The sequence below is a fragment of the Hylaeus volcanicus genome, chromosome 3 (assembly GCF_026283585.1).
Source record: "Hylaeus volcanicus isolate JK05 chromosome 3, UHH_iyHylVolc1.0_haploid, whole genome shotgun sequence".
NCBI classification, from domain to species: Eukaryota; Metazoa; Arthropoda; class Insecta; order Hymenoptera; family Colletidae; genus Hylaeus; species Hylaeus volcanicus.
This window is the reverse complement of record NC_071978.1, coordinates 9,475,832-9,491,079: the sequence shown is the minus strand read 5'-3', so window position 1 is coordinate 9,491,079 and position 15,248 is coordinate 9,475,832. Positions and strand designations below refer to the sequence as shown.

At 38.8% G+C, this 15,248-nt stretch overlaps 3 protein-coding genes across 3 annotated transcripts; all 3 read right to left on the bottom strand.

Annotated features, from left to right (window-relative positions):
• Positions 1-396: 396 nt before the first annotated feature.
• Positions 397-3,672, bottom strand: LOC128874188 (cytochrome P450 9e2-like). The gene has a single exon (XM_054118652.1). It carries the CDS (start codon positions 3,127-3,129, stop codon positions 1,573-1,575), a length of 1,557 nt encoding a protein of 518 aa, XP_053974627.1. The 5' UTR covers positions 3,130-3,672; the 3' UTR covers positions 397-1,572.
• Positions 3,673-5,099: 1,427 nt separating this feature from the next.
• On the bottom strand, positions 5,100-11,749 carry LOC128873535 (uncharacterized). Its single transcript, XM_054117161.1, has 2 exons — positions 9,921-11,749; positions 5,100-7,153 (listed from the first exon to the last, which is right to left on the bottom strand). Exons 1-2 carry the CDS (start codon positions 11,477-11,479, stop codon positions 5,587-5,589), a joined length of 3,126 nt encoding a protein of 1,041 aa, XP_053973136.1. The 5' UTR covers positions 11,480-11,749; the 3' UTR covers positions 5,100-5,586.
• An 896-nt stretch (positions 11,750-12,645) lies between these two features.
• LOC128874189 (cytochrome P450 9e2-like) lies at positions 12,646-14,898 on the bottom strand. The gene has a single exon (XM_054118653.1). It carries the CDS (start codon positions 14,688-14,690, stop codon positions 13,158-13,160), a length of 1,533 nt encoding a protein of 510 aa, XP_053974628.1. The 5' UTR covers positions 14,691-14,898; the 3' UTR covers positions 12,646-13,157.
• Between the last annotated feature and the right edge of the window lie 350 nt (positions 14,899-15,248).

Sequence of the window (15,248 nt, the reverse complement as noted above, 5' to 3'; positions counted from 1 at the left end):
CGCCAGGAGGGGAACTTTCCCTCGATTTCGATTTTAACCCCTTACCCTGTCAACTTTGGAACGACCAAGCTGATGGTATTGATTGTACAAATGACTAAGGATTCATCGAACCCATGCACTGGGAAATTCTTTTTAAAATTAATCAATAATTGTTCATACCTTTGCTTCAACTCTTGGTGATGAATATTGGAATTAGAAATTATATAGTATCGATGAAGTGAATTGTCCTTGCTTCCTGTCAAATTTTAAAGATACAGCGGTATGTGCAACAGGTATTTTTGTTGGCCGTTAGAGGTTCTAGTGTAACAGTTACTCATCGAGGAAGAAATTATTTTCTGGTTATTTGTGGATTTATGAATAAACTAATGAATAACCTAATTAAGGAAGAAAATTAAATACAATTGTTATTATATATATTCACAGTGCCAGTAGTACATATACATGAATATCCACATGAATTAAACATCAAATTGTGTGTCGCTTACTTTACTTCAGCCTCCAAAGAATATCATTTGCATACAAAATTAGTGTGGCTTATCGATCTCAAAAGGAAATTCTTAATTAATTACATGTGATTAGCACAATTACTTATTAAATTCAAATTATTTATAAAAACAACATACATCAGTTTATCGTACAGATACACTCGTACAAGTAGCAATAAACTCATCGAACTTTATACAAAATATAAATCATACAATCACAAATTATAATACTATTTAATATGCTCTGAATATGTCCCAGGACTTAAAATTAATTGCTGAATCAATATATAACGATATCAATGGTACTGTTTACTTCACAAATAGTTACATCACCACTACGCAGAATCTCAGTATAAAAAGTTTCCTGCTTATTTACTCACTGGAATAAACAGACTCGCAACTTAGTAGCATTTCGTTTATCCATGTCTTACACGATGATTAAATTGTGGATGTTATGAGTCCGTCGAGTCAGCCGAGGGATTTCATTCCACGTCAAATCGATCACTTGTTTTGATCGATGTCTCGGATTTTGTTTCAAATGAAATATATTGTAGTGGAAGTAAAATTAAGAGAGGTTTAAGTCATCATTTTGCTCGTTTCGGAACCGTTTGAGAAATACACGCCTTCGAATATTGCGATTTTTGCCTATAATTTCACTTTAACTACAACATATTTCGTTTGAAACAAAATCCAAGACATCGACTAAAACAAGTCATCGATTTGGCGTGGAATGACCCTTATGCATTTATGATACCCAAAGCGATCGTAACAAATATATGGCAAACATAGTCAGAAGGTGTATGTACTTATTCAAAACAAAATTATTACATTAATAAATAAAATATATTCTACATCCATTATGTACCTATATTTTTTTATATGTTTTCCGTATTATTAAACGCCATAAATGCATAAGATCCGCAGTCTAATGATGATTGGTCAAAGAAGACGAATAACAAGAAGATATGAAAAAATATCAATAAAATTTGTATGATAAAATTAAAATAAAAAAAAGAAAGATGCCCCTACATCGACCTATTCAAGTACCTATATCACGTATAAATGGAACAATATAAATAATCTATTTCTAACCGGCGATGCTGCTCACACAGCTAACAAGAACAGGATGAGTGTCCTTCCTCGGTTCAATATCAAACCAAAATCCGTTCTTAGACGTCATCTGGAACCCTTTCTTACTCAACTCCATCGGTATAAGAGTCTTAGAGCAAGGCTTCAAGTTGCAACGAGCGAAAATATTGAAAAGTAAAACCTTTGTCTCTAGAAGCGCGAATCTGTTGCCAATGCACATCCTCGGACCAATTCCAAAGCCCAAGAACGTCCCAGAGTTGACGATCTTCTTTGGATCGTCGAGAAACCGATCAGGATTGAATTTGTTCGGCTCCTCGAAGTGTTCGGGATCGTAATGAACCCCGTAGATCGGTATCCAAATATATTCGCCTTCCTGGATAACGTATGGCTTCAATCCTGGCAAAGCTGGTGGCAGCTCGAAGGCTTTCGTGCAGACTCTGTCAGCAGCGACGACGACTGGATACATCCTCAACGCCTCGTAAATGATAGCATCGAGATATTTCATGTCATTGATCGCGTCGTACGTTGGTTCACCCTTGCAGTTCTCCAAAACTTCGTCGATCTCTTCTTGCAATTTCTTCTGGATGTCGGGGTTCACCCCTATCTCGTAAGCAGCGAAGCACATCAAGGTCGAGGTGCTCTCGAAACCGCCGAAGAAGAAGACAAACGCTTGGGCGGTCATGTCGTCGATAGTGAGCTCTTTCCCTGGGCCCAGTTTTCCCCTAGTTTCCATCATCAGTTGAATCATGTCTGGTCGAACAATGTTATTCTCGTCTCTGTATTTCATGGTGTCAGCCACCATATCTTTGAAAAAGTTCACGATCTTGATGTTTATCAACTTTATATCTAATAGCTTCGATAGGAAAGGGCTAAGTCGTACTGCAAAAAATTTCAAAGTCTGCAACACACCAGTAAAGTTCGTAGCCTCCCTGCCATACACATAGAACTTGTTGTTCCTGTCGGCCATCGAGTCCACTTCTACTCCGAAAGCGCAAGTAGCGATCACGTCGTTCGTGTACCTGGTAAAAGCGTCCTTGAGCTCTAAAGTTCGCTCACCCTCGGGCAACGTACACAGGATGTCCCCGTAACGATTGGCGCATTTTATCATCAGATTGAACATTGCCTTCATCTTGCTAGACGTGAACGCAGGACTCAGCAGGGTCCTTACTTCTCTCCAGCGATCGCCACGAAGGGCGAAGAGGTTCTTGCTGAACAGAGGATCTGAATCGTCGTTAAAGAAAGAACGATGGTCTTGGAAGTGCTCGAAGTGCTTCACTGTGATGGACTTCATCAGCTCGATGTCGCGAATAGCGATCACAGGTGTCGTCACATCGTAGAAACCGACATACTTCGCGTCAGGTTGAACGTTGTAGACATCCAAAACTGTCTCGTTGAAAGACATTCGTTGAAGAAAGGTTTTCAGAAAGTTTGTAAGCCCTCTGCTGGCTGGTGTTTGCGGAATTCCTCGATCATTGAAGAAATTATAGGTCCTTTTAAAGTAGAACCAAGTCACCACAACGACGACCGATGCTAGGGCCACTGTCCATGAATCCATTATGACGTTTATTTAAAAGAACTGAAGAATTTTAGTCATGTAAATTTTGGGAACACTGATTGAAATTTATTCATTGGTTTATTCGTTTCGAATTTATTTAACTTTATTTTGATTCTGCAGGTCCCGAAATACCTGAGAATTTTTCGTGGAACGTAATCGTAAATTTGGAGAAAGCTCGACTCGAAATGTTTTTAAACTGATTCCAGTGTTTGTTGCTATAAAGTTGTAAACACAGCTTATCAGCGATCCTACCACGATGCTGTCTGTCGAGTGACTAACTGCAGCGCAAACACTTTGTAGGTTTTATATTATGACTTATACACTGATATACATAGTTGTGTACTGACTGACTGACTGTACATTGTACGTTATATATCAATGGAGTTGAAACCTAATCTTATCGAGCTTTCATATATTTTATCATCCTTTCCTGTCAAGTTTCGTGTATTATGTGTCACTGCTTGCTATTCTAATAGAATTATCTGTAGTAAGAACAAATAAATTTAATTGTTCTATTAATTATGTTATGAAGAAAAAATAAATAAAATTGATAGCCTTTTACAAAGACAAACGTAACTTTGAAAGAAATACAATTTGGAGAATTGAAGTTCAAGACATATCAAGTAAGGTAAGTAATTTTAGTCCGTTAATTAACATTTTACATCCACCTGATGATATTAGTAACTTCATTTTAAGGAACATATTTACCACTAGATTTGGTACTAGTAATTAATTAAATTACAATAAGAAATGAATTGCTTCAGTATTTGATGAACATAATGGATTATTTAAGTTCACGCCAAATAATACCAAATATCGACAATTCGCATGACTAAAATTCATTCCATCAAAATAGAATTGTACTTAACAAACAGACGAGACTGAGATTACGCTCAAGGGGATCTGTCAATTCCTGAGTAACAAAATTAATGATCTTCACAAACGAAGCATCGCATGTCGCAGTCCCCCACTACGTGTGTAACAAACGCCTACACATGAGGTCATCATTATATTTTATATCACAATAACCATGGCCGGTCATCGTTCTTGCGTTATGCTAACGAAAACAGAGTGAAAGAACGTCCCGAAACTCTCGAACAGGTTACACGATGCAAATTACCAGCTTTGGAAGTGAGTGTTGAAACGCGAGGGTCACTCTTAATTGTTTGCCTGCCAACTAATAACGGGTTTTCAAAGAAGGCCTTTAGAATTTTGTTTTTAAAAAAGCTACAACTGGTTTGGAATAAATCCAGTTTTATCATCTTAAATGAAAGCATATAGATGTACTTTGTTATCAGAAAACTACCAAGCGTCAATAAATTTAAGAAAAATACAGAATAAAAATCAATTAATGAAAAAACTTATCTACGGGCGATTATGCTATAATGTAATCAGATATCCCGATAAGAACGAAAAGCTTAAGTATGCTAATTCTGTGTAGGTATTACTTGTATTTGCTTCGACAAGTTCAACCATTAATATTTCTGATACGAATTTATCATTAAATACACAACACAGCACAAAAATAATTGTTTTGAAAACCCTTTTACAAGAGAATTGATAGAAATGTGAAATGATTCAATATAATATAGGAATCTTACTCTTTCAAAATGACCAGATCAGAATGAGTAAACAAAATTGGTGTTATTTATCTTAACTTATTTCCAAGTTTTATTCCGAACGGGTATTATTACAGCTAGAAATAAGAATTAAATTGTGCATCGCTCACCTTGTTCCTTCAGACTTCTTCAAACAATCTTCAAAAGAACTTCGTTAGCTACAGAAAATTAGCACGACTTCCTAAGTGAAAAAATAATTGATCGAAAATCTCATTTTCATCGCAATGAGTTTTACGACACGACAGCTATATAACGAAATCACCGATTCTGTTTGTAACAAAAATTATTAGGTATATCGTAACAATGTTTCTCATTCATTTACCTAATACAACGAAGAGAATCACAACTTACTATAATCTATACTTTTATTCACAATTAGATTACATTCAGAATTTTTCACATTATTTCTCTTACATTACCACTTGTTAAAAAATGCTGAAGCAAAGAAAATAAATAAAGGGAGAGAAAAACATCAAGGAAATAGGAATGATAAAATCGGCTCACTATTCCATGAACCGTTCCTAGTATAAATAAAGTTTCGCGCTAATTATAAATTCAAGGAGCCGAATTGCGTCACACGAATTGGGGATAACCGACGATCAAAATAGAAAAGCGACGCTCGTTTTCGTCGATCTATTCAATTTTAATACCAGAGAAGTTATTACCATTCTCAAACACACCATTTGCCTTAACAAGATTTAATTATGTTACCTGAAGTTAAGGCACTACGAGTAGTTGATGCAACTCTAAACGTGCATTAAAAAAAAAATAGAAAAATTCCGCAATAAAATTTTTTAAATGCGAGTACATACAAATGCGACAATATAAACAGTAAATTCTAGGAGACGCTACTCTTGCCCCCAGACTTAACAAGAACGGGAACCCTGTTCTTCTTTGGTTCGACATCGAACCAAAATCCACCCTTAGACGTCATTTGAAATCCTTTCTTGCTCAACACCATCGGTATAATAGTCTTGGAGCACGGCTTGAAAGTGCAACGAGCAAAAATATGAAACATCAAGACCTTTGTCTCCAGAAGCGCGAATCTGTTACCGATACACATCCTTGGCCCAAATCCAAAGCTCAAGAACGTCCCAGAATTGACGATCTTCTTTGGATCGTCGAGAAACCGATCAGGATTGAATTTGTTCGGCTCCTCGAAGTGTTCGGGATCGTAATGTACCCCGTAGATCGGTATCCAAATATATTCCCTTTCCTGGATAACGTATGGCTTCAATCCTGGCAAAGCTGGTGCCAGCTCGAAGGCTTTTGTGCAAACTCTGTCCGATTGCACAACGACTGGATACATCCTCAATGCCTCGTATACAATAGCATCGAGATATTTCATGTCATTGATCGCGTCGTAGGTCGGTTCACCCTTGCAGTTCTCCAAAACTTCGTCGATCTCTTCCTGCAATTTCTTCTGGATCTCGGGGTTCACGCCTACCTCGTAAGCAGCGAAGCACATCAAGGTCGAGGTGCTCTCGAAACCGCCGAAGAAGAAGACAAACGCTTGGGCGGTCATGTCTTCGATAGTGAGCTCTTTCCCTGGGCCCACTTTTCCCCTAGTTTCCATCATCAGCTGAATCATGTCTGGTCGAACGATGTTATTCTCGTCTCTGTATTTTATGGTGTCAGCCACCATTTCTTTGAAAAAGTTCGCGATCTCGGGGTTTACCAACTTTATACCAAATAGCTTCGATAGGAAAGGAGTAAGTCGTACTGCAAACAATCTCAAAGACTTCGATATGCCAGAAAAGTTCGTAGCCTCCCTGCCGTACACATAGAACTTGTTGTTCCTGTCGGCCATCGAGTCCACTTTCACACCGAAAGCACAGGTGGCGATCACGTCGTTTGTGTACCTGGTGAAAACGTCCTTGAGCTCTAAAGTTCGTTCACCCTCGGGCAACGTACTCAGGATATTTCCGTAACGATTTGCGCATTCGTTCATCAGTTGGAACATTGCCTTCATCTTGCTAGACGTGAACGCAGGACTCAGCAGGGTTCTTACTTCTCTCCAGCGATCGCCACGAAGGGCGAAGAGGTTCTTGCTGAACAGGGGTTCTGTGTCGTCGGTCTGCAAGTTACGATGATCTTGGAAGTGCTCGAAGTGCTTCACTGTGATGGTCTTCATCAGCTCGATGTCGCGAATAGCGATCACAGGTGTCGTCAAATCGTAGAAACCGACATACTTCGCGTCAGGTTGAACGTTGTAAATAAGCGAGATCAAATCAGCAAAAGTTATTTGTTGGAAGAAGGATTTCCAAAGGAGTGTACCCGACATGGTGAATGTTAGATGTGGGATTTCTCGGTCGCTAAAAAAAGTGTAAGTCTTTCTTAAATAATGCCAAGTCACCACAACGACGATCGATGCTAGGGTCACTGTCCATGGATCCATTATGATGCTTATTTCAGAGAATCACTTGATGAATTTGTTCATCTACACACCGAAAGATACTGATTTGGAAGATAATTGTTTCCTGGGAATATATTCGTTAGTTAAACGAATCACGTGCACTGGTTATCAACTGTAACTTTTGCGAGACAATAGTTTCTTTGGAATTTATTGGTTGGTTAAATAAATCACTTGCACTGGTCGCCGACTATAACTTTATCCGGATTCTACTTAAGATAAAATTAGGTAGAAGGTACATAAGGTATTTAAGCACCTGATAATTTTCGAGATAATGTAATCGTAAGTTAGGAAGCACGTGATTCTAAGTGGAGATATTAATTGTTTTGTACACGTGAACGTAGCTTGTTAGCGATCATACTACATACGACGCTGTCTGTCGAGTGACTGGTTCTAGGGAGAACGCTTTGTAGATTTTATATCGTGACTTGTATGTATCGTGTTCTCTTTCTCCGTGTATATTGGACGTTAACATCAATAGTATTGGATAAAACTGAACTTTATTTCACGGCGTTAGAGGAAGCTCTTTACTCCACAAGATCTTAGTTTCGACTAACTGTAAGAAGAACGGTGATACCCTAATAGAAATCAGGGTCCTCTTTTATCTGCAGACTATTTAAATTATATGTCGCCAGAGTCCGGCTTTATAAACGAAGTATCAATTGGGATACCTTGAAATGAAACGATTCCGAGATTGCTTCATCGATACTTCTAATCTTTGTTTATTAAACTGGTTCTGAGATCGTTGATTTTTGACAACGAACAATAAGTTCATTGTACTGATAGCGTATTGATAATCTAACAGATAGAGTTTGAATCTTATCGTAGTCATGTTGACTCCCTTGTATTTTATATGACTCTTTGCCACTGTAATTAATTGCGCGTTTCCCAGCTTATGATATGATAAGCTCGATAACATTTTTTCTTTCGCGAAAGTAGGTATCGCCTTAAAGTATATAGTAATATATAAATTCTCACGATAAATAATATGTCGCGTTGACCTTAATATAATAAGAAAATGTTATCACTAAGATAAAATGCTGGTAATTTTAGTAATAAGAACAGTTAAAATTAATTATCCCTATTGGAATGAATCTGACAATTCCTAGAGTATGTATCGGAATCAATGATCTTCACAAGTGAACCATCACACGCAGTATGTCCCCCTCTACATGGAGTATTATGAATTCATAAGACGCCTTTTATTAACTACATTCTTAAAACGTGACATCAGCCGGCGTTCCTGTGACATACTAATGTAAACAGAGTGGGAGAAGGCCCCTAAACTCCAGAACAAGTTGCATGATGCAAATTATCAGCCAAGGAAAAATTTTCGTTTTAGACATTTGGGAATTTCATAAATCCAAAGGAAATTTTTCGGTTTATAGATTACGAGATCAGGAAAAGTAAAAGAAATTAGTCTTATTTGTCTTAGTTTTTTTCCAAGTTTCATTCTAAAACGAGTATCATTAAAGCAAGAATAAAAAATTAAATTGTGAATCGCTTACCTTGTTCCAATCTCCAAAGAACTTCATTTGCAAACAAAATCAACATGACTTCTCGTCTGTAAAAAAAATGATTAGTAACTACATGTGTTTACTCGCCTAAATGTCTGAAATCTTCAACGCAGAAATATATTAACCTCTTCAGGGGCGATTTTTTTTCTGTTATTGTCAAATTTTTGTTCATTTTATTATTGACAGTAATTGTAATTATAGAAAACTAAACGTCCACATACGTGGTCAAGAGCGTGAAGAGATTAAAGATAAATTATATACATTTATAAATCAGTTTATCGAATCAATTCATTCACAAGTACAAGTAGCTGTGATTCATTCAACTTCGTACAAAATAAAAATAATAAAAATATATGCTATGTTCTTATTTTGTTCGCGGCACTATTTTTTCAAGCGTGAAGTGACTAAACCTCATTTGCGTAGAAATCAGTTTAATCGCTCAATAATCGTATAAAAATATCTTCTTATCCCCTTAATTGTTATGTAATTACCAAGTTACAAAGTTTCCTGGTTACTTAAACTCCTGTTTATCACATTACATTCACAGTCCCTAACATTATTTCTTACGTGATGCTGAAGCAAAGAAAATCAATAAGAAATCAAAATGATGAAGTCAGTTCATTATTTTCGTTAAATGTTCCAAGTATAACTTCAAGTCGCAGAAATATAGAGATATTATAGATAGAGTAGAGGAGTTGGATCTCCGATACTACTGCAGCTAAAAAAAGAAACTTATTTTCTGAACGATACCACGTGTAGATTATTATTGATATTTTATATATTTTTATATTTACACACGTTCTCATACATATCCCAATATATCAATTTGTCATAAGTGCACAAACATCCGCAGTTTATAATATTATAAAAATATAATAGTAAACAAAATCCCATTCAAAAATATTTAATTTATCACTTTAAATTTAATGCATTTCAATTTTTATTTTCATAAATGTACACTATAGAAATTATTAAAGATAACACCATTACTCTTACAGCAAAAATTAAATAATATAAAAATAATCAATCATTTATATATATTAATAATAAGTGGTTATTGTTTATACTTATAATAATTGCATGTATATTTTACATGTGGGACTTCACTTATCGGACTGCTCTATCTATAACATCTCTACCAATCGCTCAACAGACGACCGAAGCTCGACCAGTTTGCATCTATTCACACGTGAATTTGAAACGTGAGTACACGTAAATACAACAGTATAAACTAAACATTTCTAAAAGCCGACTCGGCTGCCGCCCCCCGAATTAACAAGAACGGAAACCCTGTTCTTTCTTGGCTCGACATCGAACCAAAATCCATTCTGAGACGTCATCTGGAATCCTTTCTTATTCAACACCATTGGTATAACAGTCTTGGAGCACGGATTCAAGGTACAACGAGCGAATACTTGGAACAGTAGAACCTTCGTCTCCAGAAGGGCGAACCTGTTACCGATACACATCCTCGGACCAATTCCAAAGCTCAAGAAGCTGCCAGAATTGACGACCTTCTTCGGATCGTCGAGAAACCGATCAGGATTGAACTTCTTCGGCTCCTCGAAGTGTTCGGGATCGTAATGAACACCGTAGATCGGCATCCAAATAAAATCGCCTTCCTGCACAACGTGTGGCTTCAATCCTGGCAAAGCTGGTGGCAGCTCGAAGGCTTTTGTGCAGACTCTGTCAGCAGCGACGACGACTGGATACATCCTCAGGGCCTCGTAAATGATGGCATCGAGATATTTCATGTCATTGATCGCGTCGTAGGTCGGTTCACCCTTGCAGTTCTCCAAAACTTCGTCGATCTCTTCCTGCAGTTTCTTCTGGATCTCGGGGTTCACGCCTATCTCGTAAGCAGCGAAGCACATCAAGGTCGAGGTGCTTTCGAAACCGCCGAAGAAGAAGATGAACGCTTGGGCGGTCATGTCCTCGATAGTGAGCTCTTTCCCTGGGCCCACTTTTCCCCTAGTTTCCATCATCAGCTGAATCATGTCTGGTCGAACGACGTTATTCTCGTCCCTGTATTTTATGGTGTCAGCCACCATTTCTTTGAAGAAGTTCGCGATCTTGCTGGACACAAGCCTTATACCAAATAGCTTCGCTATGAAAGGCGCACTTCGTACGATGAAGAATTTTATCGACTGAATCCTACCGAAGCTCGTGGACTCCCTACCGTACACGTAGAACGTGTTGTTCCTGTCTGCCATCGAGTCCACTTCTACCCCGAAAGCACAAGTACCGATCACGTCGTTGGTGTACCTGGTGAAAACGTCCTTGAGTTCTAGTGTACGCTTGCCCTCGGGTAACGTGCCTAGGAAATTCCCGTAACGATCGGCGCATTCGATCATCAGATGGAACATTGCCTTCATCTTGCTGGAGGTGAACGCTGGACTTAGCATGGTTCTCACTTCTTTCCAGCGTTCACCACGAAGGGTGAAGAGGTTCTTGCTGAACAGGGGATCCGCGTTGTCTGTCTGGAGGGCTCGATGGTCTTGGAAGTGCTCGAAGTGCTTCACCGTGATGGATTTTAACAGCTCGATATCGCGAATAGTGATCACAGGTGTCAGGAAATCGTAGAAACCGACATATTTCGCGGTAGGATGAACGTCGTAGACTTCCAGGATTGCTTCAGCGAAAGGTATGCGTTGAAAGACGGCTTTCCAAAGACTTCCAAGAAATGGAAGTGGTGGCAGGTACGGGATTCCCCGATCACTGAAGAAACTGTAGTTCCTTTTAATGTAGTACCATGTAACTACAACCACGCCCAACGTTAAAGCCACTGTCCACGGATCCATTATGGGATTTGTTTTGAGGATTCACTGAAGAATTTGTTCATGCACACACATGAGGGACACTGGTTTGTTAGATATTTGTATCTTTTTAATGGTTTCTATGGTTTATTCGTTTTGAATTAATTTCTTTGAATTACTCGCACTGTGTCGCTTACTAGTAATTTAAGAGAAACTTTTAAAATTAGTCACAGGTTGTTGTTACGCACTTGTGCGTGCAACCTATTAGCAACCTACTGAGTCGTTGTCCGTCGAGCGACTGTCGGCAGTGCATGCGCTTTACAGGAGTTTTATATCATGACGTGTGCACCTACACATCTGTAAAGATGCGTTTTCTTGCTCCATGTATATATTGCGCTGGTTAAATCAATCTAGTTTTCATCTGATCTTATCTAGCTTCGTGTACTCTGGTTGACTTTATTAATGTCGAATGTTATATTTTGCTTTACTGTCAGTGTCATAAGATAACACACTTGATAACATTTCCTCTTCCTTGGAGTCACGTGTCGCTTCGGAAAATAATACAGTAGAGACTCCCGTATCCGTACCCCTATTATCCGAATACCCTAATATACGAACGTTCTGTTATCCGTATGTTCTGTTAACCCTACAACGTTTCGTAGCGATGTTTACACACAATGTAAGTATTTAAACGTAATAAATACTTTTGTTCGGCCGGTTAAATGCAATCATATCAATTCAGTCTGAAGCAGAGAACAGTATCATAATAGCAAGTAAGCGAAAACGTGTGGTTTTAATTATTGAAAAGAAATATAAAATAATTGAAGATCTTGACAAATTTCTGAGCAGTGAAATGAATGATCTCCACTGGAGAAGAACTGTATCTCCCATATCCCTTTCTACATGACGTATTGCGTACGCATCTGATGCAAGGCCGTGATTATTCTCCGTTGTAACCGTGATCGAACGTGGCAACAACCAGCCTTCCTGTACCGTGCTAACGGGAACAAGGTGGGAGAAGGTCTTTAAACCTCAGAACAGGTTGCATGATACAAGTTATCAGCCAAGGCAGAAACCAATGAAACGGGAAGATCCCGTTTAACTGTTTCACTGCCAGACTAATAACGGCTTCTTCAAAAGGTCCTTTGGAATTTTACTTTTCTTTAAATCACAACTGGTTTGTTTCTTATCTTGTTACTGAAAAACTAAATCGCAAGTGTGAATAAATTTAGTTCTGTGCGATTTTGCTTAAAATCTAATCAATCTTCAGATGAGAATCTAAAACTTAAATTTATTTACTATTTATCGGCATCTCTTATAGTTGCTGTTAAAAGTCCGACTACTAATTTTTCTACTAACAATTGGCCCGTTTACTGCACAAATCGATTAACACCGCTTTCTGAAAAATCTTAAATTTAAGTGTCAAACCACTTCGTATAGTCAACATTTTGTTTTATGGAATTAATCGATTTGTGCAACGAACGACTCAATTTATCATTAAATTCACTACATAGCCAAGATCTCAATCTTTTATTATTCCTTAAAAAATTACAAATATAATATTATCTTATCAGATCCTTATAAATACAAAATGAGTCAATCGAGGAACACCTACAAACTTCATAGCATAACAATCAGTTCCAAGGTACTTAATTAGAAAAGGCTCCTCAAAAGAATTTTGTTATCTCGAAGATATCAAGGAGACCATCAGTTGGATTTCCATTCAAGCAACTACCGAGGTAAATGGATTATTTCTCGGTCGAACCTGCAGCCAAAATCCTTTTTCAGCCTTCAAGAACGCTCCTGCTTTGCCCAACTTCATAGGTATCTGTGTTTCGCTACAAACGTCCAGCTTGCAACGGGCGAGGATATGAAACAAGCCAACTTTGGCTTCCACAAGAGCGAATCGATAACCGATACAAATTCTCGGCCCCATCCCAAAAGGCAGATACGCTCCAGAATGAAGAATATTGCCCTGTCTATCCAAAAATCGACTAGGATCGAATTTCTCCGGCTGATCGAAGTACTTAGGATCTCTCTGAATCGCGTAAATCGGTAACCAAAGATACGAACCCTCTTTCATGAGAAAAGGCTTCGTCCCTGGCGTGGCTGGAGGTAATTCGATCTCTTTAACGCACTGTCTGTCAGTGATGGGTATAACCGGATACAACCTCAGCGCTTCGTTAACCACAGCATCCAGATATTTCATCTCATTAACCATTTCATAAGTGACTTCTCCATTAGAATCACACATCACCTGGTCTATTTCCCTCTGTAATCTCTCTTGAATCCCACGATTCACTGCTAACTCGTGAACAGCGAAACACAACAAGCTCGAAGTCGTCTCGAAACCACCAAAGAAGAAAGCGAAAGCTTGAGAGGTCATGTCTTCTATCGTCAACTCCTTGCCAGGACCCAGTTTTCCCCTAGACTCCATCATCAATTGAATCAAATCAGGCCTAAAGATACCTGTCTCGTCTCGAGCAGCGATATTCGCTGACACGACACTTTCGAAGAACTCCAACACCTCTTTCCTTATGAACCGTATACCCAGCCGCTTAGCTAGCCTTGGGAAGACATAGAGCATAACGATCTTATGAATTCCGATGCTGTGAATGTCCAAAGCCTCCCTACCATACGCATAGAACTTGTTCTCGCGATCGATCATGGAGTCCACGTTGATGCCGAAAGCGCAGCTGGCGAACACGTCGTTGGTGTACCTGGTGAAGACGTCCTTCATCTCGATCGTCCTTTGATCAGCCGGTAGGCTAGCGAGAAACTGTCCAATGTTCGTGGCACACTCGGACATGAGGACAAACATAGCCTTCAACTTGCTAGAAGTGAAAGCAGGGGTCAGAAGTGACCTGACTTCCTTCCACCTGTCGCCTCGAAGTAATAATAGATTGCTGCTGAAGAAGGGGTCGGGTTCTCCACTCGTGAAGGTCCGATGATCGGGGAAATGGTCGAAATTCTTGATGGCCACCGATTTGATAAGCTCTGGATCCCGAAGCATGACGACTGGCGCCATCCGATGATAAAAACCGACGTATCTTGCCTCGGCTGCCATGTTGTAGATGTCTTGGACCATCGTTGCGAATGGTTTGAGGTGGAGCATGGCCGACCAAGAGCTGCCCAGTAGAGGAATTGATTGTTTGTAGGGCAAGCCGTGTTTCTCGAACGGGTTCTGCTCTTTGGTGAAGTAATAATAGAGGCCTAGAATTGTAACAGCGACGGCTAGTATTATTGGCAGACCCATGATGGGACTTCTTTGGATGATGTTGTTGTTGATGTGTGTTGGTTAGAAGGACAATGTACGCTGTACTGCTTTTTCTCCTTGTTTAGAGACCGGTGTGCCACTACTGCAATATTCTTCCAGCACTTTAATCACTATACGAGGCGGAGGAATCAGAAAACAAACTGCTGGATATATCAAGTCACGCGAGCTCGCATGCTATTACGTAACACGATACGAAGTCCTCTCCTCGGTACATGATAATAATTTCGACGTTGATGCCACGTCGAGTTTAGATCATAATTTATTTTAAATTATTTGGAAACCTATTAATTTTTCACGATAATTAATTACAATTTATAATTATTTTTTTATTTTTTGTGGCAATTAGTGGTATAAATTTTGCAAAATTTTCATAAATATTCATATCGTAATTTTGCATAAATATTCGATATTGTGACTCACAAAATATTCCATCACTGCCAATGCACTATACTCACAATCAATGTGACACGTGTGACATAACAAATGTCAAACAATGACGAATTGCTTGATTGATTCTCTGTCGAGGGCTTATTCACT